At 38.6% G+C, this 27265-nt stretch overlaps 1 protein-coding gene across 4 annotated transcripts in view; it reads right to left on the reverse strand.

The window, feature by feature from the left end:
- Positions 1-2127: 2127 nt before the first annotated feature.
- The window catches only part of PPP2R5E (protein phosphatase 2 regulatory subunit B'epsilon), a 153049-nt gene continuing 127911 nt past the window's right edge, over positions 2128-27265 (reverse strand). For 3 of the 4 annotated variants that reach the window (XM_089907791.1, XM_089907793.1, XM_022570419.3), the window contains 9 exons: positions 23546-23676; positions 23325-23384; positions 22235-22343; positions 20546-20599; positions 20393-20443; positions 18544-18663; positions 13954-14081; positions 11739-11840; positions 2128-6839 (listed from right to left, as the gene is read on the reverse strand). In XM_089907791.1, the coding sequence (XP_089763917.1) occupies positions 6740-6839; positions 11739-11840; positions 13954-14081; positions 18544-18663; positions 20393-20443; positions 20546-20599; positions 22235-22343; positions 23325-23384; positions 23546-23676 (855 nt within the window). In that variant the 3' untranslated portion in view covers positions 2128-6739. The remainder of the gene's footprint in view (positions 6840-11738; positions 11841-13953; positions 14082-18543; positions 18664-20392; positions 20444-20545; positions 20600-22234; positions 22344-23324; positions 23385-23545; positions 23677-27265) is intronic. The other variant, XM_089907792.1, reaches the window with a different exon arrangement.

Consider the following 27265-nt stretch of genomic DNA (forward strand, 5'->3'; position numbering starts at 1 on the left):
TGTCTATTCAGATTTTCTATTTCACTGTGATTTAATCATTTCATCTAGGCTATCCAATTTTTTTTTGCATACAATCATTCATAGTACTCTCCTATACTCTTTTTTATTTCTGTAGAATCAGCAGTGATACCTCCACTTTCATTTCTGAGTTTAGTAACTTGAGTCATCTTTTACTTAGTCCATCTAACTAAAGGCTTGTTCATTTTGCTGATCTTTTCAAAGTACCAACTTTTGGTTTCATTGATTTCTATTCTCTATTCTGTTTATCTCTGCTCTAATCTTTATTACTTCTATCCTTTTGTTAACTTTGGGTTTAACTTTTGGGTTTAATAAAATAAGCATTTATTAAAGGTAATAATATTTTTTCAGGTTACCATGTGCCAAGCTTTATGCTAACTACTTTACATATATTACCTAATGGAATATAACAACACTATAAGCACCATTCTACCTGCATTTTACAAAGGAAACTGAGGCTTAGATCAAGCGATTTCCCCAAAGTCACACAGCTGATAAATGTCAGAAGCCAAATGATTCCAAGAGTCTCTGATTTCCAAGTCCACGGCCGTCACCTTGGGTGACTCTAGACAGAGACATCTCGCCTGAAGAGCTTTGGGGAGGACAAAGGGAGCCGTGGCTGATATCCATCCTGGTTCTGAGGCCTCATATCATCTGGTAGCAGCAAAATGTGACTCAAATTGTACAATTAATTCAGACTTTGATTGCAAGAGGTGAAATAAATTAAATGAGACATGAAAGAGGCAGGAAATCTGCACATCAGAGAATGGGCAAGACTATGGACAGAGGTAATCAATAAACACTGCTCCAATCAATCAATGAATGCACATGACTTGCAGTGGACTTTTAGGTATGGGGCACAGCATGTAGTTATTAAACTTGTTCTTTAAAATCTTCCTTTTCAAGAATAAATTATACATTGAACATGTATCATAATCAGAAAAAAATCTAATTTTAATTCCCCTTATCCTATAGATAGTCTTGGTTAACTATCCCATAGTTAGTCTCTGTTAAAAAAAAAAAAATCGAATGTGAATTTGATCTAAGAGAAACCACCAGGACACAATATTATATAAAACTCCAGGAAATAGGAATTGGACTGTACATTAACTTTGCCTCCATTATAATATAGTGTTTACAGGCAGGAGGCAATGTTATAGAAAGGATTAGATATTTCATGAAAATCAGCTCTTAAATTTCTTTGAACCCTGAATTTCTTTTAACCCTTCTTTGTTACAAGTTTCTTGTTAAATAACTTACGACCTTCAGATGTTAAAATGGTCATGCTTTGAAATACAAAACTGCTAAATTTACAAAGATTTTTCCCTCCCCAAGTCAGAGTTTAACTGAACATGAAACAGTAATTGGTTAACTCTACATGGTTCCAAATCTGATATGATTTAATTAGCCAAGAGAGGAAAGCACACCTAAATCAAATGCTTTACAAAGAAAGCATATCCCATGGTTGGCTACAGATGACACTCATCTCAACACATCATGATGAGGCCTATGTCCCCTCCACTTGTATCTGAGCAGACCTTGTCATTGTTTGACCAAGAAAATATTACAGAAGTGATGCCATGACAGTTTCTGGGCCCAGGCCTTAAAGTATTGGCAGTGTCCACTTCCTGTCTCTTAAAACACTCATTCCTAGTTGTCATGCTGTGAGGAAGCCCAAGAAGGCATCCCCATAAGGAGGCCCATGTCAAGAAGAACTGAGGCCTCTGGCTGAACCCCAAGCCAACAGCCAGCACCAACTTGCCAACAGCCATATGAGTGAGCCATGTTGGAAAGGAATTCTCCTATCCCACTTGATAAACCCAAGTTGATACTTGAATAGCAGAGACAAGACATTATTGCCAAGTCCTGCCCACACCATACATTTGTGAACAAATGTTCTGTCACCAAGTTTTGGGGTAGTTTGTTATCCAGCAATAGACATTGGACCGCTCCCTAATCACAAACTGATTTTCTCAAGTTGAAAGCCTGAACATACCAACCCCACTGCCTCACAGCTACATTGATCACATCTACCATGAGTATGGTTCAAAAAGGCCATGGACATCAGAAACAGACAAACAAACAAATACACACAGCCAGGCACCTGAAAACTCTTCACTGCTTCTTTATTAGGATGCACCCACAGTACAGAACCTCTCACACACCTGTGAAAGGGGAAGGTTACATTTCCCTTTGGGAGCACCTTCATTTTTGTTTCTGTTACCACTTTGAAGAAAGTAAATCATTTTCAAAGAAAGACATTTTAAAACTCCAAATGTTTTAAGACTCGGCTTGCATTTTGTTGTGTTTGAAAAGGAAGTAGCATATTTTAGCCAGCGCTGGAAGATTGCTTTGTGGCATTTTAACTTTAATGTGGATCAGAAGTCTTCACTGTCTGGTTGAACCAGTCTATAACTTTCATATGCAACTTTTCATATCAAAAATGTTTCATTTTTACCTCTACCCACAAACAGATGCTGTTTAAAAAAAACACACACACAACTAAATTTAAAACCAATCATGAACCACAGCATTTCTAACAGGGAAAATGAACTTTTGCTGCCCTCTCCTGCTAAAACAATGAAATACTAAAATACCAAAAGATTTATGAAGCTAAAGCGAAATCCTCAAACCAAAAGCAATGGACATGTCATTCTCATTATACCTCAATCAAAAATCAGACAACAACCAGAAAATGTATTGGTAATATTTATATTTGAAAGTTCCCCATTGATACATGAGGTCTGGATTACAACTTATATACAATAAGTGATTTCCAAAAAAGTAAAGAAAGAGAAGGGAAGGAAGGAAGGAAAGAAAGGAGGGAGGGAGGGAGGGAGGGAAGGAAGGAGGGAGGAAGGGAGGGTAGAAAAGGAAACCTATATTCATAGACATCATAATATGGGATGTTTATTTCCAAGAGAGATACTACTGCTGCTATCGTGCACAAGAAGCAGCACAAATTAACACTAGATTAAAATTTGCCCAACTTTCTCTCAAGATGCACAATCCTTTTAGAGTTTCAAAATTAAATACTGAGAAATATAAAATGCATTGCCAATATAGCTACTACAAAAATCCTTTGTGGCTCATTCCTTAACTCCACTCAGAGAAGCAGCTGAGCCAGAATATAAAAATAAAAATATTGATGTGCAAATAAAATATCACTGATCATGTCTGGTGCCACCTTTTTGCTACAGGTGACTGTCACTTTGTTGTAACATTGGTAATAGCATCAAAAGAGAGAATCTCTTCATTTCTTGGGCCAGGTCAGTGCATCCAATTAAAGGGAAGAAAAAACAAAACAGAAGAAACAAAACAAAACAAAACAAAAACCTCTGAACATTTAAAAATGCCAATAACATCCATACATCTTCCCTTTCCCACCCCCCGATCCCCACAAAAAAATAAAAAAGCTTTTAAAGCTCTAAATATACTTTTTTTTTTCTTTCCATAGTGTGATTGAGCCTAGGGCTATACATTTAAGTATAGCAGGTGCAATTATAAGCAATTCCTAGCTCTGCACCCTGGACTGTCCCACGCATAGAAGGAGGTACAAAATAAATTAAACCCTTCCATTTAGGCAAGCAAGCCCAAGATGAAGGAGCATAACCCTGCTTGTGAGTATCCAGAGGCATTGAGGGTATTATCTATGTCTTACTTTTTTTATTTTTTATTTTATAAAAAACAGATGTCAGGGAGAGCAAAATATAATAAAATTTAAAAGGACGAAAACACTGAAGGAAAACAACTAGAGACACCTGCACAATGAGAAAAGGAATGCATGCTTGATTCAAAGTATGAGATGGGTCAATTCACTCACATGGTTGTTCTAGGCCCACAGCCTAAGGCCTCAGCATCCTTCTAAACCACAGGGTTCTGTTTTTGTTTTTTGTTTTTTCTTCCAAAGACACTCTTAATCCTACCCCTGAAACCAATATGGTAGGGATACGGTTGGAGTGATCATCACTCACTAACTACAATATTTGCTATTTAAAAAATATATTTATATATAGTTCTGGAAATTAGGAAGCAAACAAAATATAACACAAAGATGCATTTGTCACAATTAACTCAAGTTGCAGCAACAGCAGAAATGTGGGAAAGGACAAAGAGAGGGCTGCTGCAAATGCAGCAAGTACGTCCTTAAATATGTCACATAGTGCAACAGTCAGATTACCTCAGTTACTGTGCATCACTGGACACAACATGACAAATGCCACATTGTCACTTTCAGTTAAAAAAGAAAAGACAGTGTTTCTTCTCAGAAGTTGCCCTATGAATTTTAGACATATATCTATAATAACTTTAAATATGTCTAAAATTTGGCTTTATTCGTCTCAGTTTGGAATGATCAACATATGAAATTGACGTCAAGGATATCGGTGTAGCTCTCACCTTAACTCTGAGGACAGGGTAAGGTGCAAAAAAAGGATCCTGGTCTTTCTCATCTCAAATGACTGCATTTCATTCTAATGGGCAGAGATATTTCATAAACCTGTGATTGTAATGTCCTCAATCTAAAACGATGAATTAATGGCAAACAAAAGTTTATATTATCAAAATTAAATGTAAAGCAGAGTTAAAACTAACAGGCTAAAATCAAAGGGCTAAAGGAGATGATTTGTTACAAATTTATTTTTATCTTTAGCATTTGAACTTGCACCTTTGCTCCAGTACTTTTAAAGTAAGTTGTTTTCATCTTTGGCAGCCTCTGCCAGCTTTACATTGAATTCCCATTAATGTTCCTTAAAAAAAAAAAAAAAAATCTATTAATTCCATTAAACCATGTTGTGTTTGGTATTGCATATGACTCTTTTACTGCTGTTTCTTTTTCAGAATTAACAATGCCAAATTTTGTTTTTGTTTTACAAAGTTATTGAGATGACAATATCCATAATCAGCTGACTTTTACGCACAAACTGTGACCTGATAATCCTGAAACGCTTAGTAGGGGAGAAAGGTCAGTGGCTTCTTTTTTTCCTTTTTTCTTGTAAAGAATAAAACTGCATATTCTACCTTATATTTTAAATGGAAGGAAGAAAATATACAAGCCCATATTGATACCATATTTCTATTAAGAGCAACAACAGTTCATATGTTCCTGTTTGCTACTATCACAATTCAACACATGAACGCAGAATCAGCTCTATACCACGAATACTGCTGGAAGGGATTGTTTAGGATTATCAACTCACTGCTGCCAAGTCCATAACAAGCAAAAGCATCCTGGAAATAAATCCCAAAACACATATCTTTCAGTACATAATAATGCAACTGCTTTAGGTAAGTACATAATGTACACAAGTTTTATCAGCATTTTAACTCCCCAAGATGTAAGCTTCCTCTTTTAAATACAAAGCAGAGAGCCAATAAGATAGATCTATAATACAGCCTTAGATTTTTTTTGTTTTTCTTAAACAATTTGGTCACAATGCACCTTTGATATAAAAGCATTTTTAAACTTTATTATTAATACTCAGGACATTAGGAATTTCCAGATTTTTTCAGTAGCATTTGTAGAACCACTTTTGGTAACAAATACAGTAGTTAGGAATACGCATTCAATTCAGAATGCATAATAATGTTTATCCTGAATCCTTTCTGGCTAAAAACAGGGCTGGCGCTGTGATGGGATATAGAATGAGAATCTACAAAAAACACTGTAATATGTTTCTTTTTTTCCCAGAGGCTTCATCCTCTTTTGCTGGAATACTTTATAAATACATATTAAAAAGTAAGGCAACAACTCCAAACAGTCCAAGCTGTTTGCTCAACTCTATTCCCAATTAGATTCGCAATCCTGGTGATCAATTTCATGGTTGTACTGTTTAGTGTTTGTCTTTCTTATTTCAAAATGGTCCAAAAGGATGTCTTCTGACATTTCTAAAACATCTCTGGTTTGTGTGTTCAATGACGTACATAACTAATACTGGTCAGGTACTGAACCCTATGATGTCCCAGTGCCTGTTTTCAAAGGATTCAAGACATTGATTTGGAGTCACCATAAACTGATGCGTGAATCCAAAATTCCCTTCCCTACTATGTTTATCACCTGCTCTCTTTTACTCCTAATTTTAAAACTAAAGGAGTACCAGGACTACCTGCTTACTGGAAAGATGTTCACTCCAGTGAACAAAACTTTTATCAGGGACCTTTATAATTCACGGCCCCATTCCACGTGGACATTCAACTCATGAAGATGTGCAAAAGGAAAAGATGTCAAATTACAGTCAAGTTACCCAGAGGAGGATGTTATACAAACTTATAAGGAAATGACAGTCTTTTTTTTTCCCCTTCCTTTACTATAAATACACTTAACAGCTTAGCAGAAAGACAAGCTAAATTTAAGATTGTTCACATTTGAAAATTGTTTCATACTCTCTGCTAATGATAAATAAGGAACTCCCAATAATGGAATTTTAATATACAAATTTCATTGACAGATCTTTGAAGACTGCTTTTTTTTTCTTTTAAAAGAGGGTTAGAACAATGATTATGTTTGCCAAGTTCTGAGAAGTCCATCTACTGTCCAAACTTTGGACTGAAGTCCTTATTTTTTTTTCCTTTACTTAGAGACAGGTATATACAGTGCTGTTGTAATAATGAAACAAATGTGAAATCTACTGTAAAGTTGCACAATACAGAAAACTGCTGTTCCATCTTCTACTACATAAATGTGTGACTCCACAGGTTAGTAAGGTTGTTGTCATTATTTTTGTTAAGTTGGAATTATCCCATCACGTCTAAGACCTCTCTTTAACTCCAGATCCTCCAGTTTTTTCCACAATTCTTCACGCTCCTTTTCTTTCTTTTTCTCACTGGGGAAAAAATAGAATACAAGGTAAATAACTGAGAAAGTTTAAAGAGATTATCCAACAATAACTGCCCCTTTGACATACTTTTCCCCACACTTTTTAAAAGGTCTCTGAAAAGTTTGGCATTTTTGGTTTTTCTCTCTCTCGCTTTTTATTTTTTCTTGACACTTATATAGACATAAACTAGAGTAGGAGATGACAAGAATATTTTAATATTTTACATTAATATTCCTTTATATTTAGCTTAATAAAGAAAATGAACTTCAAAATTACCAAGAAAGAAAAATGATGATCATTTTTATGTATCTGTTATCCTAAAACCAATGGTACATTATTCATTTTTACTTTGGGTCTAGTTCAAATCTGATTTTCTTTTTGTCTCCAAATAGTTTCTCAAAAGGGTTGATAGAGATGACACTGATACAAAGAATGTAGCAGGTCAAGAAAATATACTTCCTCTTTATTATTACTCATTTTTCTTACATTATGTATATGTAAACTCTTTAGCAGAATCTTGTTCTTACAAGTATTAAACCACAAAATCCACATTACTAACTTATTTTATACCTATATATATGGACAAATTAAACATTCTTCTGTGATTTCAGTTTTAATTCTGGACAGAACTTTGTTGATATTATTGGGTATTAAATCTGTAACGTTCCAAGCCTTCAAATTTGGCTCAATATCAATTTGACTAATGACTTCCAGAATTTTCAGATTTCACTGTTTGGTAAAATTTACCAAAAAACTAGATGTTCAAAATAGGGTAGGGACTCCCCTGGTGGAGGAGTGGTTAAGAATCCGCCTGCCAGTGCAGGGGACACAGGTTCGAGCCCTGGTCTGGGAAGATCCCACATGCTGTGGAGCAACTAAGCCCGAGCGCCACAACTACTGAGCCTGCTAGATCTAGAGCCTGCGAGCCACAACTGCTGAAGTCCGTGTGCCTAGAGCCCGTGCTCTGCAACAAGAGAAGTCACCACAATGAGAAGCCTGCGCACCTCAACGAAGAGTAGCTCCCACTCACCGCAACTAGAGAAAGCTGTGCACAGCAACGAAGACCCAACACAGCCAAAAATAAACAGATAGATAGATAGACAGACAGATAGATAGATAAACAAATTTTATTTTGCCAAGGACATTTTTAGATTACCATATTTTTATAAAATAAAGAACTTTAACATCAATGAAGTAGTAAGTACACAAATCAGGAACACATGGCTATACTATACATTAAATAATTTCATATTTATTAAAAATAATTCACTACACTGTCCCTAGTTTCTTCATGTTGTGATGAACCAGTAAACAGCAGACCCAGATAACATTTGTGAATCCATAAATTCAGATAAATCCTGAAAACAGGGGCTCTGCCACCCCAGGCATGGCAGATTATGGTCCTTATGCAACTTCGCTTGGTAAGAATTTAACTTCACTTAGTAAGAATTTCGTACTTCACTACAGTACAATATGTACTCAGGGAAGGAAATCCACATAGGTTAAGTGAAATGTGTATATAATTCCATTGCCTCATATTTTTTATTGTCACCAATTTTTTAAAAGTTATATTGATATCTAGAGCAACAGAAATTAATCTTCATCCCCCCACCAAAATGTCTCTAGAAATATCTAAGGAATTTTATAACCTCATTCCACTAGAGTATTGAGGGAACATTTAATTATATAATATGGTAATTAATATTATCATTTTATAATTATTATTTCAGTGATTTAAGCCTTGTTTACTACAACTAGTTCCAACCAGCTCAAATGCAATCTGCACAATATGAATTTCAGTGAGTGTAATAGTTTTTCAAACAGTTACCTATTTGGTAATTTTGATCCTGAAAATTTTTATTTATAGGGTAACAAGGGCAAGATTAGATGACTCTCCAACCATTATGGATATTAGATTCTTAACTGTAAAGCAAGCTGTTTGGTAAATTATCACTTTTGGTTTCTCAGTACAGTCTGGGGATAAGATTGGGTCTAAATAAATGTTATCACAGAACACTGATCTAAAAGTAAATTCTACAGATCCTGCTGAGTTTCAATGCATATTGATCTTCCTATCTGGAGGAGGAAGAAGATGGTAAGCAAGGGCTTAGAGACCTTATCCAACTAAAAAACAGCTTAAACATATGTTAGGTTCTTACTGCCCTAATCTGCAGTTTAAATTAAGTGCTGACATGATTAAAACACTCATCTTGTTACTGAAGCATTTCACGAGTCTTTGATCAAGAGTTGCATGGCAATCATCGCGGTCTATCCTGTGGGGCTTTTCTTCCAGATGAACTTCTTGCTGAGTTATCATACATCCTTTACACTGATAACTTTATCTTCAAAAATCCTAAATATTTCTGAGATAGCTTCTGTCACCCCCATACTTTCCCACTTTTCTCTCTCCCTGTAGGTGGCAATTTAAAACTCCACCAAGTTGTCATACTAGAGATAATGTCAAACTCTCTTCCAATTTCAATTTCACAGAGCACTAATGTTGGCATATGTATCAATATCTATGAGTGTTACTTACTACACCCACCTGTTTTCAGATTTGTAATACTTAAAAAATTTTGATCTGAACTGAAACAGTTAGTTACTTCTTGCCTTCCGGAAGTGAAATCCTCCTTTCATTTCTTGTCTAACAATACCAAATAAATCTCTTTAGTCTCTTTTTCTCTTCCCACATCCATGGAAAAACCAGTATTTCCAACTATTCAGTACAACTTTCTATTGCTCACTTGACAAAATATTATCCTGGCTTTAAAAAAACCCTTCTGTTATTAAGAAAGTCCACTCACTATAAGTCGCTTTAATATACCAGATTATCAGAATCAGCTTCATAGTGTCTATTCCTGGTCCCCTTGGTTCATTCTTATCTTTTTCAAGAGTTTGGCCTATTTAGTTTAAATGATAAATGATCAGAAAACAGTTCTGAAATTCAACAGAAATGAATGAATTTAATTCAATCGATTTGAATATTTTAGAAATAAGGTCTTTAATAGTCTTAATGGAATTCTACAGATTTAATCCTTATTCAACTAGGATAATAAAAATGGGTTTTTACTTACCATAAAAGAAAGGATATTATGTACAATGCACTCCTTAATTGTATGTCACAGTATAAAAATGTGTCCTGTATCTCCTTTACTTAAATAACATTTTTTGTTTGGAACATGGAGGGTTACTATAAATTTAATGATTTGCAGCAACTATAAATACTGTATAGTAAATTAAAAGTTCTTTAGGTATGGTACAACATATCCAATAACTGGTATTTATTTCAATGTGGCATAAAAAATCTCAATCTCCTCTCTCTACCATTAAACACTTGCCATATTCCATAATTAAGTCACTTTTCTATACTGCATCCTGGTAATTAAAAAAAAAAATTGGTTTCCCTGGTGGCGCAGTGGCTGAGAGTCCACCTGCCGATGCAGGGGACATGGGTTTGTGCCCCGGTCCGGGAAGATCCCACATGCCGCGGAGCGGCTGGGCCCGTGAGCCATGGCCGCTGAGCCAGCGCATCTGGAGCCTGTGCTCTGCAACAGGAGAGGCCCCAACAGTGAGAGGCCCGCGTACCGCAAAAAAAAAAAAAAAAAAAAAAAAAAAAAATCACTGTGAAGGTCCTTTGTCCCTGCCACCAAACCTTTCCTTTCATTGTTCTTTTTATCTAAAATCCAAGTAACACATTAAAAATTGGGCAAAGATGCAAGGGAACCACAGATAGTTTTGCTCAGGAGGTTCCGCCAGGTCTTGAGTATGAAAACTCTGGGATCCTTGAAGGTCTGTGGTTTTATGATATACACAAAGCTGACATTTCCTTCTGGATGAGAAAAGCCAACCCGGAGGCTCAACTACTAACAAGCTCTCCTCAATCTCTCCAAGTGTATCAAGCCAGGGTCTGAATATCTGTGTGCCCCCAAAATTCATATGCTGAAATCCTAGCCCACAGAGGTGACGGTATTAGTAGGTGGGGCTTTGGGGAAGTGATTAGGTCATGAGGGTGGAGCCCTCATGGATGGGATTAGTGCTCTTATAAAAGAGACCCCACAGAGATCCCTTGTCCCTTCCACCATGTGAAGACATAGTGAGACCAGATATGAACCAGAAAGAGGTCCCTCATCCAACCATGCCGGTGCCTCGCTCTTGGACTTCTAGACTCCACAACTGTGAGCAATACATTTTTGTTCTTTATAAGCTACCCATAAAATACCCATGTGGTCTTTTGTCATAGCAGCCCAAACGGAGTAAGACAACATCTTTTGGAAAGTGAACACATTGAACAAGAAATATCAAAATTGAAGAATCATGTAAATGAACTCAAGAAAGGCCTACTAAACCAGAGCATTTACGATAAAGAGTTCAACTGGTTTCGGCTCTCCTTTGATCTTAAACATTTCAAGATCTGTATAATACACTTTACCTCCTTGTTCTTTTCACTGCTCTCTGAATCATAAGGAATTTGTTGGGTTTTAGTATAGAAAGTAAGTTCTGGGCCAAAGTGCTAAACAAAAACGGTGCCTCATCTCTCCTGCTGCTGGAGTGAAGTACAAATCAGTTCAGAAATCTAGTTCAGAATGGGAGTGACTCCAGATGGCAAACTACCTGATGGTCCCCTTAAGTGGACCTGAAATACCAGTTATGTGCCAGGCTCTTAACCCTGAGGCAGAAGAGAAACACTATGGAAGGGAAGAAGGAAAGCAGCCTTTTTCAAAATGACACTTTGTTACCCAGTGGCAGACTAATAAAGTCACAGCTAATGATCATGTGAAAACGAATATGGAAATAAATAAAATTTGCTGCTTAGGATTTCAGGTACAATTAGGCAACTTCAGCAAAGAGCAAAAAAAGAACTCAATAGTATTATGCACAGCTGACAAAAAAGCTTTAAAAAGTTACCGCTGACGATCTGACTTGTATGTGGCTGTCAGCTCATCAAACATGGTGCTGTTCATTTCCATAAACGCCTTCAACACGTTGTACACTAATGCCACGATAGCCCTGGAAGCACAGAGAGAAGGGAACGTATTGGTTAGTCCTACATAATGGGATGCTGAATGAAGAGAGTGGATGTACAGCCTTTATCTGAATGAGCTCCTCATACTGCACAGTCTCCCTCCCTTTTTAGTTGGAACAACTAGAAATGACCTACAATTCACTTCCACATCAAGAGAGCTACATTCTTTAGGTAAGATATCTTTCTGAGGGGTTGGCAGGATTAGAAAAACAAAATCTAATTTTGCCCTCCTAATTATGGGTACCCAGAATAGACTTGCCTGTGGGCACTTGTTAATTTAATTTAATAAAAAGGCAAGTATAAAAATAAAGCAACTTCACCCTAAGAATGAGCACCTGTGGTAGGACCAAGCTTCGAGACCTGAATTTGCATAGAATTTTATTTTTAAAGTGATAATATACATAATTCATCAAAATCAAAGGCTGTTCCCATGGTAACAAATTTTATATATCTATAGTTCATATTCAAAGATGATACCAAGCCTCTGTAAGCTGGGCAGTTTAATACGAGTTACGTCTCTAGTTGGGAGTTGCATCAGTCCATCCACTCCTCAGTCCCCTTGCTGACCCAATACACAGGCTGGTAAGGTAGCTGGCAAGCTGGTGATGGCTGCTACTAGCTGTGGAATACTAAACAGCTAAAGAGCCAAACGGCTGCCTATGCTTATCAAGTGGAAGAATAAGCTCTTGGCAATGTGAGGACTCAGCCGTGACGGGCTTGGTATATTCAGACTAGAGTCTAAATAACACTGCCCTTTGCAAAACTACATGACATTACTTCCCTTTAGTGTGTTTTGAATACCATTGAAAAAGGCATTGGTAAAAGTTAGGCCATATAATAAACCCTGGGTTTGATGTTTCTAAAACATTTATAAGAACGTGGACTTGCTGTGTTGCTTCTGCACTGTGTCCATTAAAAGGGAAACTTATGGGGAACGACCTTCTCAAATAGGATGGGCAGTGATGGAGAAGAGCCAAATACAAGCTACTGAGCAGTTACAGACACTTGCTAGAACTACTCTCTAGGTTCTCAAGAGGCTATCTACATAATGAGATTTGTTTGCTAGCTCTTTATTCTTATAAGTTTTAGTCATAAAATTTGACAAATGTGAAAAGTAAGAAATATGGTATTTTATAGTTGTATGTAAAACTTTTAGACAAACATACTACGAATATACTAAATTATCTCTAATTTTTAATGCCACATTAAATTTTCTTTCTATTCCACAGAGAAATATGTAAAGCTCTTCAAATACAGAATGCTTTAACTTTCATAAGACTAGATGATAAACTCCTCCTTGAACATTTTAAAATGTTTTTCCCCCTAGAGAACCCATATAGTGACTGAACTGGTTTTTAAGAAATGGATCTTGTTAAAATGCAAATCAGTTCAGAGCACTTCCCTTCTTACAACTCTTTAGTGTTTCCTTATCATCCACTGGGTGAAGTCTCACGTGGGCACCACTCCACTTTCTAACCCTACCTTCCAGCAACCTCCCCAAATGACCTTGTGCTTCAGCCCTCCCAAATTCACAGGTCTCAGAACATGACAGGTGCTTCTTACCTTTTTGTGCCTTTTTTATGTGATGGGTAGACCGACTATCTGAATGGACTTCTCCATCCCATCCACCTGCCAAATTCTTTTAAGATTCAGTTTGAGCATCACCACCCTAGCAATATCCACAAACTTCTCCTCTTGATCCAGAGCATCCCCAAAATACCTCAGCTACATTCACAGACAGGTCAAGAAGCCCTCAAGTAAACAGATATCTGAATATAACAGCACTTAAAACACTGTTTTATAAAATGTCTGTTTATTTGTGGGTCTCCCCAACCAGTCAGTGAATTTCTAAAATGTAGGGATTTTATCTTTTCACATATCTATCTTCAGCATCAAGCACAACATCTGACGCATAGCATACATGCGAGACATTTTATTAAGCAAAAGAGAAGGAGGGAGGAAGAGAGGCCAAAGGAGCGGGGAGAGAGAGAAGGAGGGAAGGAGGGATGGAGGGAGGGGGGAGGGAAGAAGGAAGGAAGCAAGGAAGGAAGGAAGGGGAGGAGGGAGGGACGGAGGGGGAAAACTGTGAAAACCTACGGATTCCAATGTTCTTTTGAAATCCTATAAAGACTGGAAAACATGATGGGAAGGATGACATTAGAGTTTTCTTCTATCAAACTCATGATGTATTCATTATTCCAATAATAGAGTGCCCTTTCTGCCACCTTTGAGAAAAGAAAAATAAAATGTTAAGAGAGAAAGATAAAACAAAATTATAATCTCTTCAAACAAAAGTATTTTAAGATGATCTTAATATCATTCAATCAGGTATAAAATTAAATATTAATCACACTTTACATTTTTGTGGGTTTAAAATCTTTCAGAAAGTTCCTAAGTGGTTCATCAATTCGGGGATGAAAAAGAAGTTTTCCTACCTACTTATTTATATTCTCCTTTAACAATGCCCATTTCATCTGATTCCACATTTTCCCTACACAGCTCGCAAACTCCAGACACCCTCACCCTACTTCTATACGCTACACTGTTTTCCCCATCACTTTAATCCCCTTCCTGGCTCACCTCTTTCATCCCGCACACTGTAGATCAACCACAAGGTGCAGTGCGTGGCTGGCCTTTAGTTAGTAGCTGCTGAAGAAAACCCAGCTGCCCATCCCTGCAGAGTAGGCGCATTTGCTAAGCACCTCCTATGGCCAGGCACTGTGCCCACCCTGCAGGCAGAATGTGTCATCCTTACCACCATCCAAGGAGTGGCAATCACTGTACAGAAGAGGGCACTGAGGTTCAGAGAGATTGGGAACCTGGCCACAGTCACACTGCTAGTCAATGATAAACTGGGATGTGAGTCTAGTGCCCAGACTCTTTCCAGAGTTCATTTCTGGTCCCTTCCTTTGAACTGGGTAAGCCAGGAGGAAGTCACTCAGTTTAGGACTCAGGGATACTGGCTGTACGTACATTCGCTTGCTATCTCAGACCCCTTTTTTCTGACTGCCACATTTATCAACTGACTCTCTGAATTCAGAGGAAGCCCTCAAAAAAAAAATCCAAAAAGTAATCTAAAATAACAATAATAATTCCAATAAACCAAAGTCTCAAAAAAATAAAAAATCTAAAAACCTCTAAAAAGAGTAGTTATATGGGGAAAGGGAAAAAAGAGCAGCTTCTTTTATTCATACAGATTAAGAAATTATGTTTTAATTAAATAAATTTAAATTTAACTTAAATGTAATCGTTTAATTTAATAAAATGGTACAACCTGTGCCCACCAATAGACTCTGGGAAATTAGAACCTTTCCATTTACATTATTCAATTTGGTTCACAAAAAAATCCTGGGTCTCATAAGGCACTAGACACTCAAGAGTACAAAGAAAATAATTCACTATTATTGAATGTTTACTATATGCCAGGCACTGTGGTAAGTGTTTCACTTACATATTTTCTCATTTAATCCTCACAACCAACACACAGAGTAGGTACCATTATTTCTATTTTGCAAATGAGGAAACTGAGGCTCAGAGGAGATAAGCCATAGCCTCAAGGTCACATGGCTAGCAAGTGACAGACTCCTAAGTCCCTGCTTAACCTCTTCACTCTATTATCTCTATGGAGCTCATGTGCTGGTAGGGAAAGGGGGTTCCACGATCCCCAATCCAACATGAACTGTGATAGATGCTGTATCAGATCTAGAAATAAAGAGCCAGAGGAAAGAGCAGAAAGAACAATCCAGATGACTCGGGGGAGAGGAAGAGTGGCAGAAATGTACCACAGGCCATAGCATCTAAGCTGGGCTTTGAAGGATGAAGGAAAGAAGCCAAAGGAATTACAGGAAAGGGGGGCAGAGGCACCAACATGGACCATGTGTCTGGAAACATGAAGCATACATGTGGCTGAGGCAGGTAGAGCACAAGGCAAGGAAAGGGCAGGGTGAAGAGGAGGAATAGGCATGAGGCTGTTCTGAAAACAACCCATAGGAGACATTTTTAAAGAGACCACAAGAGGATGCTAGTAAAGGCAGAGAGACCTAGGCTTTTCCTATATCCAACTATGAGCCTGATATTTACCTGCTACTTAATGCTAATAAGTATCCTAAGCTCTATGTATCTATTTATCAATATGTAAAATCACTTACAGAAAGAAAGTCAGTATCCAGCAAAGCCCTTTAAAGAGGAAAGGCACTGCTTATGCAAAGTGAAAACTAGCATGTCTGACAGCAGGACAGAACCACTACTTTCCTGGGACCCACTGTCTTCCCGCACACACACAGTGCAGTGTCTCTAGCTCAGAGCCTTCTAACCCCAATGCCTCACCTGGGCAAGTAGTGAGCGGCATCTGACTACACAGAGTGACACTCGATAAATGTTTGTTGGATGAACCAATGAACACTCAATTAATGAACAAAGAACTTCTTTACTCTCCTTCTTTCTTTTGTTCTCAGTTTTACTTCTGTCAAGGAATTTAAAATTTTTTTCCTTCTGCTATGGACTGAATTGTGTCCCCGCTCCCCCACCTCCATCCCCGTCTCCCCCTCCTGCAGGAAATCCAAATGCTGAAGCCCTAACCCCTAGCGTGAGTGCATTTGGAGATAGGAGTTAATTAAGGTTAAATGAGGTCATATGGGTGGGGCCCATATGGTGGGGCTTGGTGGCCTTATACGGAGAGGAAGAGAGAGATTTCCTTCTCTTTCCTCAAGCATGCAGGAGGGAAAGGCCATGTGAGGACACAGTGAGATGTGCCAGCCAGAAAGAGCCCTCAGAGAAGCATACCACGCTGGCACTCGGATCTCAGACTTCCAGTCTACAGAACTATGAGAAATCAATTCCTGTTGTTTAAGCCACACAATGTGGGGTGTTTTGTTATGGAAGCCTGCTGCAGTCTAAATGTTTGTGTCCCCCCAAAACTCCTACGTTGAGATCCTAACCTCCAAAGACGATGGGATTGGTGCCTTTTAAGAGACGGCTCCCAAGAGCTCCCTAGCCCCTTCCACCATGTGAGGATACAGCAAGAAGTCTGCGACCCAGAAGAGAGCCCTCACCCAATGGTGCTGCCACTCTGATCTCAGACTGCCAGCCTCCAGGACTGTGAGAAAAAATTTCTGTTGTTTATAAGCCACCAGAGTCTGTGGTATTTTGTTAGAGTAGCCCTAAGACACAGCCCTAGCTAATTATGACAGTCTGTCTCCTTTCTAAGCTTCTGAGCTTCATTTAAGGCTCCCTGGTGGTACTCATTTGAAAAGAGAGTCCCACTCTTTGCCCTCCATTACCACAAACACATGATAAAAACTGAAAAATAAGGTAAACAATCCAGATATTTGAGCACCACAGGCCATGTGTAATATGTAAAACATGTACATAGTGTCCCGCATTAAAAAAAAAAATCTAGACATGTCATATTATCTGAAGGTAATGGTTCATGTAATGGTTTCTACTCTTTTTTTGTTTTTTTGGCTTTGTGGTACAATTGCAAAGTTGTCATAAGATCACTGACTTGACATACTAAGATGTCTTTAGGTCAAAAATTAAAACAACAACTACAGCCAGTGTCTCTAACTATGCAGGATAATGACAGCTCAGAGAAAAGTCCACCATCAAGTCCCCCATGTTAGCAATGGGGTTCTGTGCTGCCAAATACAATCTGAACAGTCTCTTCAAATCAACAGGCAGTATATAAAGAATCAATTCTCTAGGTCTGTGACTTGGACCTTTGGTGAGACAGCCAAAGTATAAAACCTAACGTGTTTCACCCAAGATCACCTTCTCTCCAGTGTGGGTCCCACAGCACTGCTAAAATGTCCCCAGTTGAGAAAAGGGTTGCCCAGGCTCACCCTCCCTGTGTTCTCCCAGAGCGGCCACAAGGAGGCAGAGTGGTGCCACAGGAAGGGCACGGGCTTTCACCAGAAGCGACGCCTATGTGACTCCCCACTCCCTATTAACTGGGGAACTTGAGCAAATCATTCTCTGAGCCTCATTTTTCTCATCTAGAAAGTGGGGGTGAAGCCTCAGAGGATAATTTGAAGTTTAGGAGTAATGTATGTAAAACATCTAGCACAGTATAGAATATCAGCATTCTCTTTTTCTTTTAAGCTTTATTCAGCATTCTCTCTTACACACTATAGGAGCCCTACCAGTCCACCTCTTATTCAGCCCTTTTACTTGAGACATGTTATTTTACCACTTTGAGAGTCAGTGTTTACGTCTGTAAAAGTCATAATGCCCTCCTTGCAGAGTGGTCATGAGAATTCAAGTTACTGGACAGAAAGCACCCATCACAGCGGCTGTCATGTAACAAGTGTTCAAGATGAAGGTGGTGATTACCAAAAGTATTGTTATCGTGTGAAAAATCAGCCAGTAAAAACAACAGGTAGGGCTTCCCTGGTGGCGCAGTGGTTGAGAGTCCGCCTGCCGATGCAGGGGACACGGGTTCGTGCCCCGGTCCGGGAAGGTCCCACATGCCGTGGAGCGGCTGGGCCCGTGAGCCATGGCCGCTGAGCCTGCGCGTCCGGAGCCTGTGCTCCGCAACGGGAGAGGCCACAACAGTGAAAGGCCCGCGTACCACAAAAAAAAACAACAACAACAACAGGCAGTTAGTGTCCATTACATTTCTTTCAATACCGATGAAACTTTACCAAAAGTTGTATAAGCCACTCTGGCTCATGCCCTCTTATTACTAACCTGAAAATGGGGGCTAGAGACACACTTGGCAATTTGTTTAAACAAAGGTTCTTGGATTTTAACAAACTGTGAAGGTTCAATCACATCCAATATTTCTTCCAGCTCCCCAAGGAACATAACCTGGAAGTACAGGCAAAACACAAAGTGTTAGGCGCTTGATTAAAAAATCCATATGGACAAAGAGGAATAATGAGGGTTTTGCACAGTTTTAATATAATGAAAATTTATACATAAAACCAAACATGAACAAAACAAATCAGGGTTTAACTTATGTTAGATGTTCATTTCACAAGGAATTCATCAGAGAGTACTTGTTAAGAACAAATTCCCTACGGCATTGAAAATGTGATTCTATTTACTCTGGAAAAAATACTCTGTGCTACATCTATTATACAGAATGAGGAGTACTTACACACTGCAGCAGGGCCCTGGGAAACGGGACTATCCCTTTGGGGCTCTCCTCCCCTCCTCCATATTTTTAAAACAGTGGGCGAGTGGCCCTCCGGCAGGATGGACAAAGCTCACGGCGGCCGCACATGCAGGTATTTGCCAAACATTTACAGCCCCTGCTATGTGCTAGGCGCTCCTCTAAGAGACACCAGTTCGCAGAACACACGAAGTCAGAGAGACAAATGAGGAGGTTCAGCCACACACACACGCCACTTTAAACCCCTCAGCACACACGGACACAATCTCCACACTTACACACATATACATATGAACACACTCACTCGCTACAGAGCACAATGAATCTTGTGACCTCAGTACCATGTGCCTCCAGAACCAGAGCTTTTAGATCACAAAATGGAATCAAATCAATAGTAGGGTCACTCGTTTCCAATATAATGGAAAACTGACAGAGAAGTTAAAACCACTTTCCTATTTAGGCATGAAGAAATTACTGCCTAGAAAAAAAATTAAGCCTGCAATTAAAGTACAAAACATGATGTTTTCATATCTTGAGATGCATCTGGGTAGCAATGCATAGTTTAATCTTACCTAACAGGTATTAAGAAATTAGATGATTTTCTGAAAATGTGTAAAGTAGGGTTTTGGAGAATTGTAGCTGATTTGAGAAGGAGGGTGTTTCTGTTAAAAGCGAAATATAGTCGAGCCTTGCCATTTGTTGAGAAACATTCTGAAGTTCTTCCAAAATACTCTCCAAATGAAAAACTAACAGCTGACCTTTGTTTGTGGGCCATTTTCCATATGGTTTCTAACCTTTCAGAAAAGTGGGTGCAGATCTGGTGCCCAGCTAGGCTCACCGCGAGGCTAAGAGCTTCACTTCCTCCACGGAAACCTCACACAGCACATGCTCACTTAGGTCTTGGCAAAAGTACAAATGATTGTAGATCAGAGATTTCCAGGGCCACCTGTGAATAGCTGAAACTAAAGGTCTGTAATATAGTTTAAGATTGTGCATAGTAAGATCCCACCTACATGAGGCTTTAAAGTAGGTATTGGGGCAGCTTGCTGTAGCATCTATCAACAGTGACAGCAAAACCTTCATATTTTGTAGGTGGTCACTAGGAAGGGGACATCAGTAGAGCTAGGCAGTTGGACACATGACTGGGGTCTGCCTTGGGCTTACCCAGGGCTGAGCAGCCCAGGGTAAAAGCCCAGGGTTCAGGAATCAGGGAGGCAGGTTGTGGCCTAATCACCTGTACTTAGCATACCCAGGTAGGCTACTTAACCTCTAAATAGCAGTTTCATAACTAGTAAAATGAGAATATTTACAGTCCTGCCTTGCTGAGTTACAATAAGGATTAGAGGAGATAATGCATTTTTACACATGCTTATTATCTCAGTGCTCTAGTAAGCTATTAACACACTGACATTGAGCACTTACCTCTTTTTGACTACATGTTTTGGGCCAAAATTTCATTAATCCCCTAATAACCTAAAATGAAAAGGAGAAAAACAAATTGCAGTTAATTTTCTTCTATACACCATGAAAAGTGGTCTTTCTGAAGTTTTTTGAAATTATGGAAAAAATACTTACTGGTTCTGTGAGTGAAGGATCTTTCTCCAGAAACTGTACTATGCAATATGCCAGCTGGAGAAACAAACAGACAAAAGACAAAATTGGAAATTCTATATACTCAGGGCTCAAAGATGTATTATTAAAAAGCCCTAAAAAGTTTCCAGAGTCTGGTTTTAATAACTGCACATTCAATTCATTTTTAAAATAAAATATATATAAAGCAAAATACGAAGCTACTTTTTCAAGCCAAAGATTGACACTAACAAGGCTCCAGGGAAATTTTTTTAAAAAGAATATTGGGACATGAAATATTCAGCTAATGAAAAGCAGAGGTGAAACAGCACATCCAGTATATTCTGAAAGTATCTCATCTACATATAGTTTGAGCTACATCTCATGGGCTTCTTTTCTCTTTGCTGGAACATCAACAGTACTGGGGTTTACTGTGGTTCCAGAAGAGTCCTATATGAGAAGCAGGCACTTATTAAAAACATTGCTGGTGGGAGACGCAAGAGGGAAGACATATGGGAACATATGTATATGTATAACTGATTCACTTTGTTATAAAGCAGAAACTAACACACCATTGTAAAGCAATTACACCCCAATAAAGATGTTTAAAAAAAATAAAAAATAAAAAAAAATAAATAAATAAAAAATAAAAATAAAAACAAAAAACATTGCTGGTGGCATGAAATGGCACGCGCAAACTGAAGCAGCTTCATGGAAAGATAAAAGGTTGTACCTGCCACAGGTAGAGCCCTGGACAAACACGAAGAGTTCTACATCTGATGCTAACTCATCGAGGTAAGAATTTGTAAATGATCATGAAGTGTGATATCCTATTTCAAAAACTAGAGACAAGATCTGCAAAAGGGCTCGTAAAGATTCTTGGACAAGAAATCCACCCTTGCGAAACAACATTTTGATGGTGTTCTAAATTAGAAGCATATGGACTAATTTTTCCTCGAAACACAGCATTTCACATTTAAAGAGGAACACCACTCTGAAAAATGTGTTACATTTTTATGCAAACTCAAAACATTCCCATTGCAAGGAGGAGGGCGTCAGAGGTTTGAACTGGTAAAATTAAAATGCCACTAGATCATTTATCTACCTCCTAGTGACATGCTTACCATGCAAGGCAGTTTTAGCAGGGAAATTAGAATGGGGACTAGACAGGGTGTGCTTTTTAAAGTAATGGAGGCTAAAAATAAAAGTAAGTGAAAATACTGATTGATTTGTTTACTTGTGAGAGTGTTATTTGTATATAGAAAGTGAGAAAGAAATGGTGGATGAACTAGAAGAGGGGGCAAAGGGCAAGGATAGACTAATGCAAAATAAGGATGAGCTAAAAGATTCAAGAACATCCCAAAATGATTACACATGTCCAAAGGTACAAATCTGAAAAGCCCATTACATTTTATTATATGCAACCTGTTCAGTATATAATTGTGTGAACTTGGGCAAGTATCTAAGTTCTCTCTGTAAAATGATATGATTAAACAAATGCTTCTCCCACTTGAAAAATATCCCCATGACACTCCTATACATAGGAAAATATATACACATTTTTATTTGCCTTGGGGAATATTTTAAACTTTAACAAGCGTTTTGTTTGTGTAAATTAAGTAAATAACAATATCAATGAAACACTGGGTTTACAAACTTTATTTTGCTTCCAAAAGTAGTTGTACAAAATTCTACCTGGGCATGGAAGAGTGATAAGCTCCTCACAGTGTGTAAAGGGATCAACACTTTCACCAGAAACTGTTTGTGTTCTGCCTTAAGAGGTAAAGCAAAGCCATTGATAATACTAGGAAAAAGAAAAGAGACATGAATTAGCAATGTTACCACAACAAGCTAAATTGAGACACTGTTCTTGTGAGATTAGGTTAAATCTTAATCAGTTTATGTTTAGTCCAGAACAACCCAAAACCCACCCCAGTGGCATTCAAGACTTCTTAGTTGCTTTAAAGAATATCTTTAAGTAGGAAGGAAATTTAGAAGAAGGAAATTTGCTTCTGATCTCCCAGCAAAGGCTCCTGAGAGCTCACACCTAGTTGGATAGTTCCCAAAAGCTTTTGTATCAACAACTCTTTATTTTTCCTTCCCTCTTTTCCTTCCCCAAATAATCGCCTGCCTTGCTCACTCATGACCCTTTCCATTTCCAGACATCATTCCTTCCCGTTCCTGAAATTGGCCCAGGCCAAGATTACCCCTGGGTAAAGAGCCCAACTATGGGAAGTCCCAGAGAGAACCGTGTGACTCCACCTTCCCTCTCTCCTCATATTAGGAGGAGAGACTAAGTAATCACATCGCCCAGTTACATTAGCTCTCTTGTGTGTAGAAACCCACACAACAGCTGTCTCTTTCCAATTCATTCCACTACTCCAGGCAGCAGCTGTTCAAGAACTTGACTTGGGTACACGGGCTCTTTGAAAATGTCAATCTTTCTAACTTATTATAAACTTACTTTCAAAAATTATGGCAGAGGAGAGGTAGCCTAGAAACGAAACTGACAAGAATAAGATGTAACTGGCCTGACTGCAATTAGATGAATAATGAATAAACTGTTAGCTCTTTCAGTCATTCCAAAAAAATAGCAATTCATAATTATAGAACAAGGGAAACACAAAACTGTGTCTTGTAGAGTCAGCTGGGAAACATGCTATAAGCACAGATGAGACCCGATGTACATACAAGCAAGGGATTTGGGGTAGCATTTCCCTGTGTCACCTGAACCTGTCACAACGACATTCACCTGAGATTAGCAATGAGATAAAAATGTGCTTACCTTCCTAATATTTCCAGCAGTTCAGCTACACCATTGAAGTGTTCTGTTTCATAAACAAACCTAAAAAGAGACAGAAAAGAAGAGGGGAGGGGAGGGGAGGAGAGGAGATAAAAGAAAAAAGAGAAAAAGTCAGTACACTATGGTCAAATATTTGAGGTTTACTTAATACTTCTATAAAACCACCAACTTTGCTTCTCCTTCTCCCCCCACCCTCCACTTACCTTAGAAAAATATTGTTAATCTGTTTTCGGATAAATGCTCTAAGACCAAGAAACTTGCCATAAATTCTGTGTAAGACTGTTTTTAAGTAGTCCCGTTCCCGTGGGTCTTCGCTGTCAAACAGCTCCAAAAGCTGTTGTAAATAAAAGACAGTGTCGCTGTCAAAAGCAGTTTCAGAAAAGGATTTGGGAATTCTGCCACTCACTTAAAATTCCTTCCTTCCTTCCTTCCTCCCTCCCTCCCTCTCTTCCTTCCTTCCTTCCTTTCTCCCTCCCTCCCTCCCTTCCTTCCTCAAAAAATTATTGAAAATCTATTATGTGCCAGGCACAGCGCTAGTCTTTGGGAATACAGTGATAAATAAGTCAGACAAGGGTAGCTTATACTCTAGAGAAGATATACACAATAATAACAATAATCATAATAATAGGTAACACATATACAGCACTTAGTATGATCATCAGGCAATTTTCTAAGCAATCTACTTATATTAATACTCCTTATGAGGTAGTCTTACTCCCATTTTTCAGAAGAGGAAATTGGGGCAGAGAGATGCTAAGTAACTTGCGCATGGTCTCAAGCAGTAGAGCTGGGATTTGAACCCAAGCAGTTGAGACCCTAGAGTCCATTACCTCAATCACCGCAATTCTATACAATAAGCCATCTACTGAGCTTATGTTCCAAATATATAGTTAAGCTTTCAGCTCTGCCAGAGCATTCAAGTAAATTTAGATAACCCACACCAAAGCAAGCATCAAAGTTCCCAACAATACTGGCAATGTTCTCTTTCTAAATCCTGAGGTTACCACTGAGGTAAACACTTACGATTTCCATATGTATGTTATACATGAATAACATTATTTTTAAGTTCCCAATCATTTGTAATCTAAAGGCAATAACTGAATCCTGATAAGATCACACCTTATCAGAATTGAAAACATATGTCAACACAAAAACTTGTACATGAATGTTCACTGCAGCATGATTCATAATAGCCCCAAAGTGGAAAAATAACCCAAACGCCCATCAACTGCTGCAAAGTGTGCTTGCAGTGGAATAGTATGCAGCTGTAAAAAGGAATGAAGTACAAAAATATGTTACCACGTGGATGAACCTCTCAAACATCATGCCAAGTGTAAGAAGCCAGACACAAAAAGGCCACATATTGTATGATTCCATTTATATGAAATGTCCAGAATAGGCAAATCCATAGAGACAGAGAGCAGAATGAGGAGTGACTGCTAAGGAGTATGCTGTGTCTTTGGGAAATGATAAAAAGTGCTCTGCACTTACATAACAGGGATGGTTACACAACTCTGTGGAATATATTAAAAAACATCAAATTGTAAACTTTAAAAGGCTGAATTCTATGGTATATGAATTATATCTCAATAAGGCTTCTATTTTTTTTTTTTAAACAATAGTGGGCAGGTTTCTCTAGCTGAAGAACAAACTTGGAGACTGGTTTGAATTTTACTGAGTTCTTCATACCTTCATTATCATTGCAATAAAACAAAACTCATAGTTCTAATGTTGACTTCATAGCAAAACATTTCAAGAGCATATAGAGAGCATACAAATGAAGAGACTACCCTAATTACCAAAAAAAGCTATCAGGACAGACTAAAGCATGATTTCAGGTGATTAAGGCTGAGGCTGAGACCGACAGCAGAAGAACGCAGTGGGCAGTAATCAAATAAATCATCTACTTTGGTGCTTTTCTTTGAACAAAAGACAGAGTTACAGACAAAAAAAAAAATCCCTTTACATAATGGCAGAAAGCACAAACTGAAGAATAGTCTTCAAAACTGGGCAGTGAGACAGACAAAATTTTTGACTGTACAATGTCATGCATCCATTCAAACAATGAATGTTTCAAATGAGTATGTCACCAGTCACTGGGCAAGGTGTCAGGGATACAATGATGAGCAACACTGCTTTTACAGAGCCTAACGCAATGAGGGACACAGGGAAATAAGCAGCATGGCAAGTGGCTCGGGATACTATATAAATACATAGCAGACACATCTACTCTATTTGGGAGAACTGGAGTGATCAGGGAAGGCTGCTATAGGAAGTGACATCCATGAAGAAATTAGGAGTTAGAGGTGAAGGAAGTGTTCACGGCAGATTCAATAACACATACCTTCACCAGCAGCCTATCTAAACAGAAGATGTGGTTAAAATACCTGCCATCTCTCTGCATACTTTGTCATGCAATCAATCAACCAGTCAATCAGTCAATCTCTGCACGCACCAGGGATTGTCCTCTTTGCTGTGCGCATGCACGCGTGCACACACACACGAACAAACTTGGAGTCCACAGGAAAGCAATGAGCAAGTCAACTACACATTTCCACAAGAAACGGTCTAAGAAAGAAAGATGTGAACGCTATGGGCAAAAAAGGCCCCACCGGCTCAGTATCTCTTACCTAATGCCTGCATAAAATGACAGAAGATTGCTAACCTACTCATTCCATTCCTTGTTAATAGAAATAATTATCCTTTGAGTTCTATTTTTTTAGTTGGTTTCTATTTTCAAGTGTTGTAAAAGGGCTTAATGAGTAATTTGCAACTAACGTAGGAAAAGGTTTGAGGGGGTGTACTTTTAGCAAAACTTGAATCAACCATGCTTATGTACTGTTAATCTTTTTTTTGCGGTATGCGGGCCTCTCACTGTTGTGGCCTCTCCCATTGAGCACAGGCTCCGGACGCGCAGGCTCAGCGGCCATGGCTCACGGGCCCAGCCGCTCCGCGGCATGTGGGATCCTCCCGGACCGGGGCACGAACCCGTGTCCCCTGCATCGGCAGGCGGACTCTCAACCACTGCGCCACCAGGGAAGCCCTGTACTGTTAATCTTTAAGAGTTTAATGAACACATAATAATTAAACAAAAATTATTTAACTAATGTTTCCATTAGGTCCTCAAAGAAAATGTATTACCAGGCACCTAACCTGAGTGAGTTTTAAAGCCACAAATATTATATATTCTATGTTCTTTGAGAAAGATGAATTGCAGTATATAAACTAATTTTCTGCTGCTCTACAGAACACACTCTTGATTTCACGATGTTATGAGACAAAAGAAAAGGTAGAACAGTGCACAGGCCCAAACAGAGGAGAGAGTGGGATGAGCTCTAATTTCCAAAACAAAGTAATATTTGTGTGCTTAGTTATATATACACTTCAAACACTCCCCACAAAAAAAAAAAAGCAATGAAAAACATAATCCAGTATTTGTAAATGCCTAGGTAGACTATGCTCCCTACAATGTAACAGGCAACTTGTTGTCAAAGAAGCGAAGCTAGAGTTTCCAGGGTGATTACAGAGCAAAGACAGACCTGTCAACATGCTGTCTCCTAGTTTACAAAATCAGCCTTCCTGAAACTAACAGACAGAGATGAACTGCCTAGTGATTTAGCCAAAGAACCTCCCCTGAACCTCATAATAAATCTACAGTGAAATTAAAAGGGCAAAATGAAAAAGGTAGTTAGGGTCTTTCAGTTAGACTTGGGAGATTGAAACTCTCTCCTCTTGAACACTCCCTGAAGTGAGAGAAAAAAGAATAAAAATGGAAGAAATCCATGGGGCAGAAAGGATTGGAGAGCAGATTAGACAAATTTGCACATCTCTCAAAGATGGAAAGTAGATGGCAAGGGGTAACTATCTTAGGTTTCCTCTTTCTCCACTCTGCTAAATGTTTTTCCATTCTGCCAGCAGGGAGG

This window comes from Delphinapterus leucas, chromosome 2 (genome assembly GCF_059928025.1).
Source record: "Delphinapterus leucas isolate spDelLeu-1000000601 "Yukka" chromosome 2, BTC_Dleu_Yukka2, whole genome shotgun sequence".
Classification (NCBI taxonomy): Eukaryota; Metazoa; Chordata; class Mammalia; order Artiodactyla; family Monodontidae; genus Delphinapterus; species Delphinapterus leucas.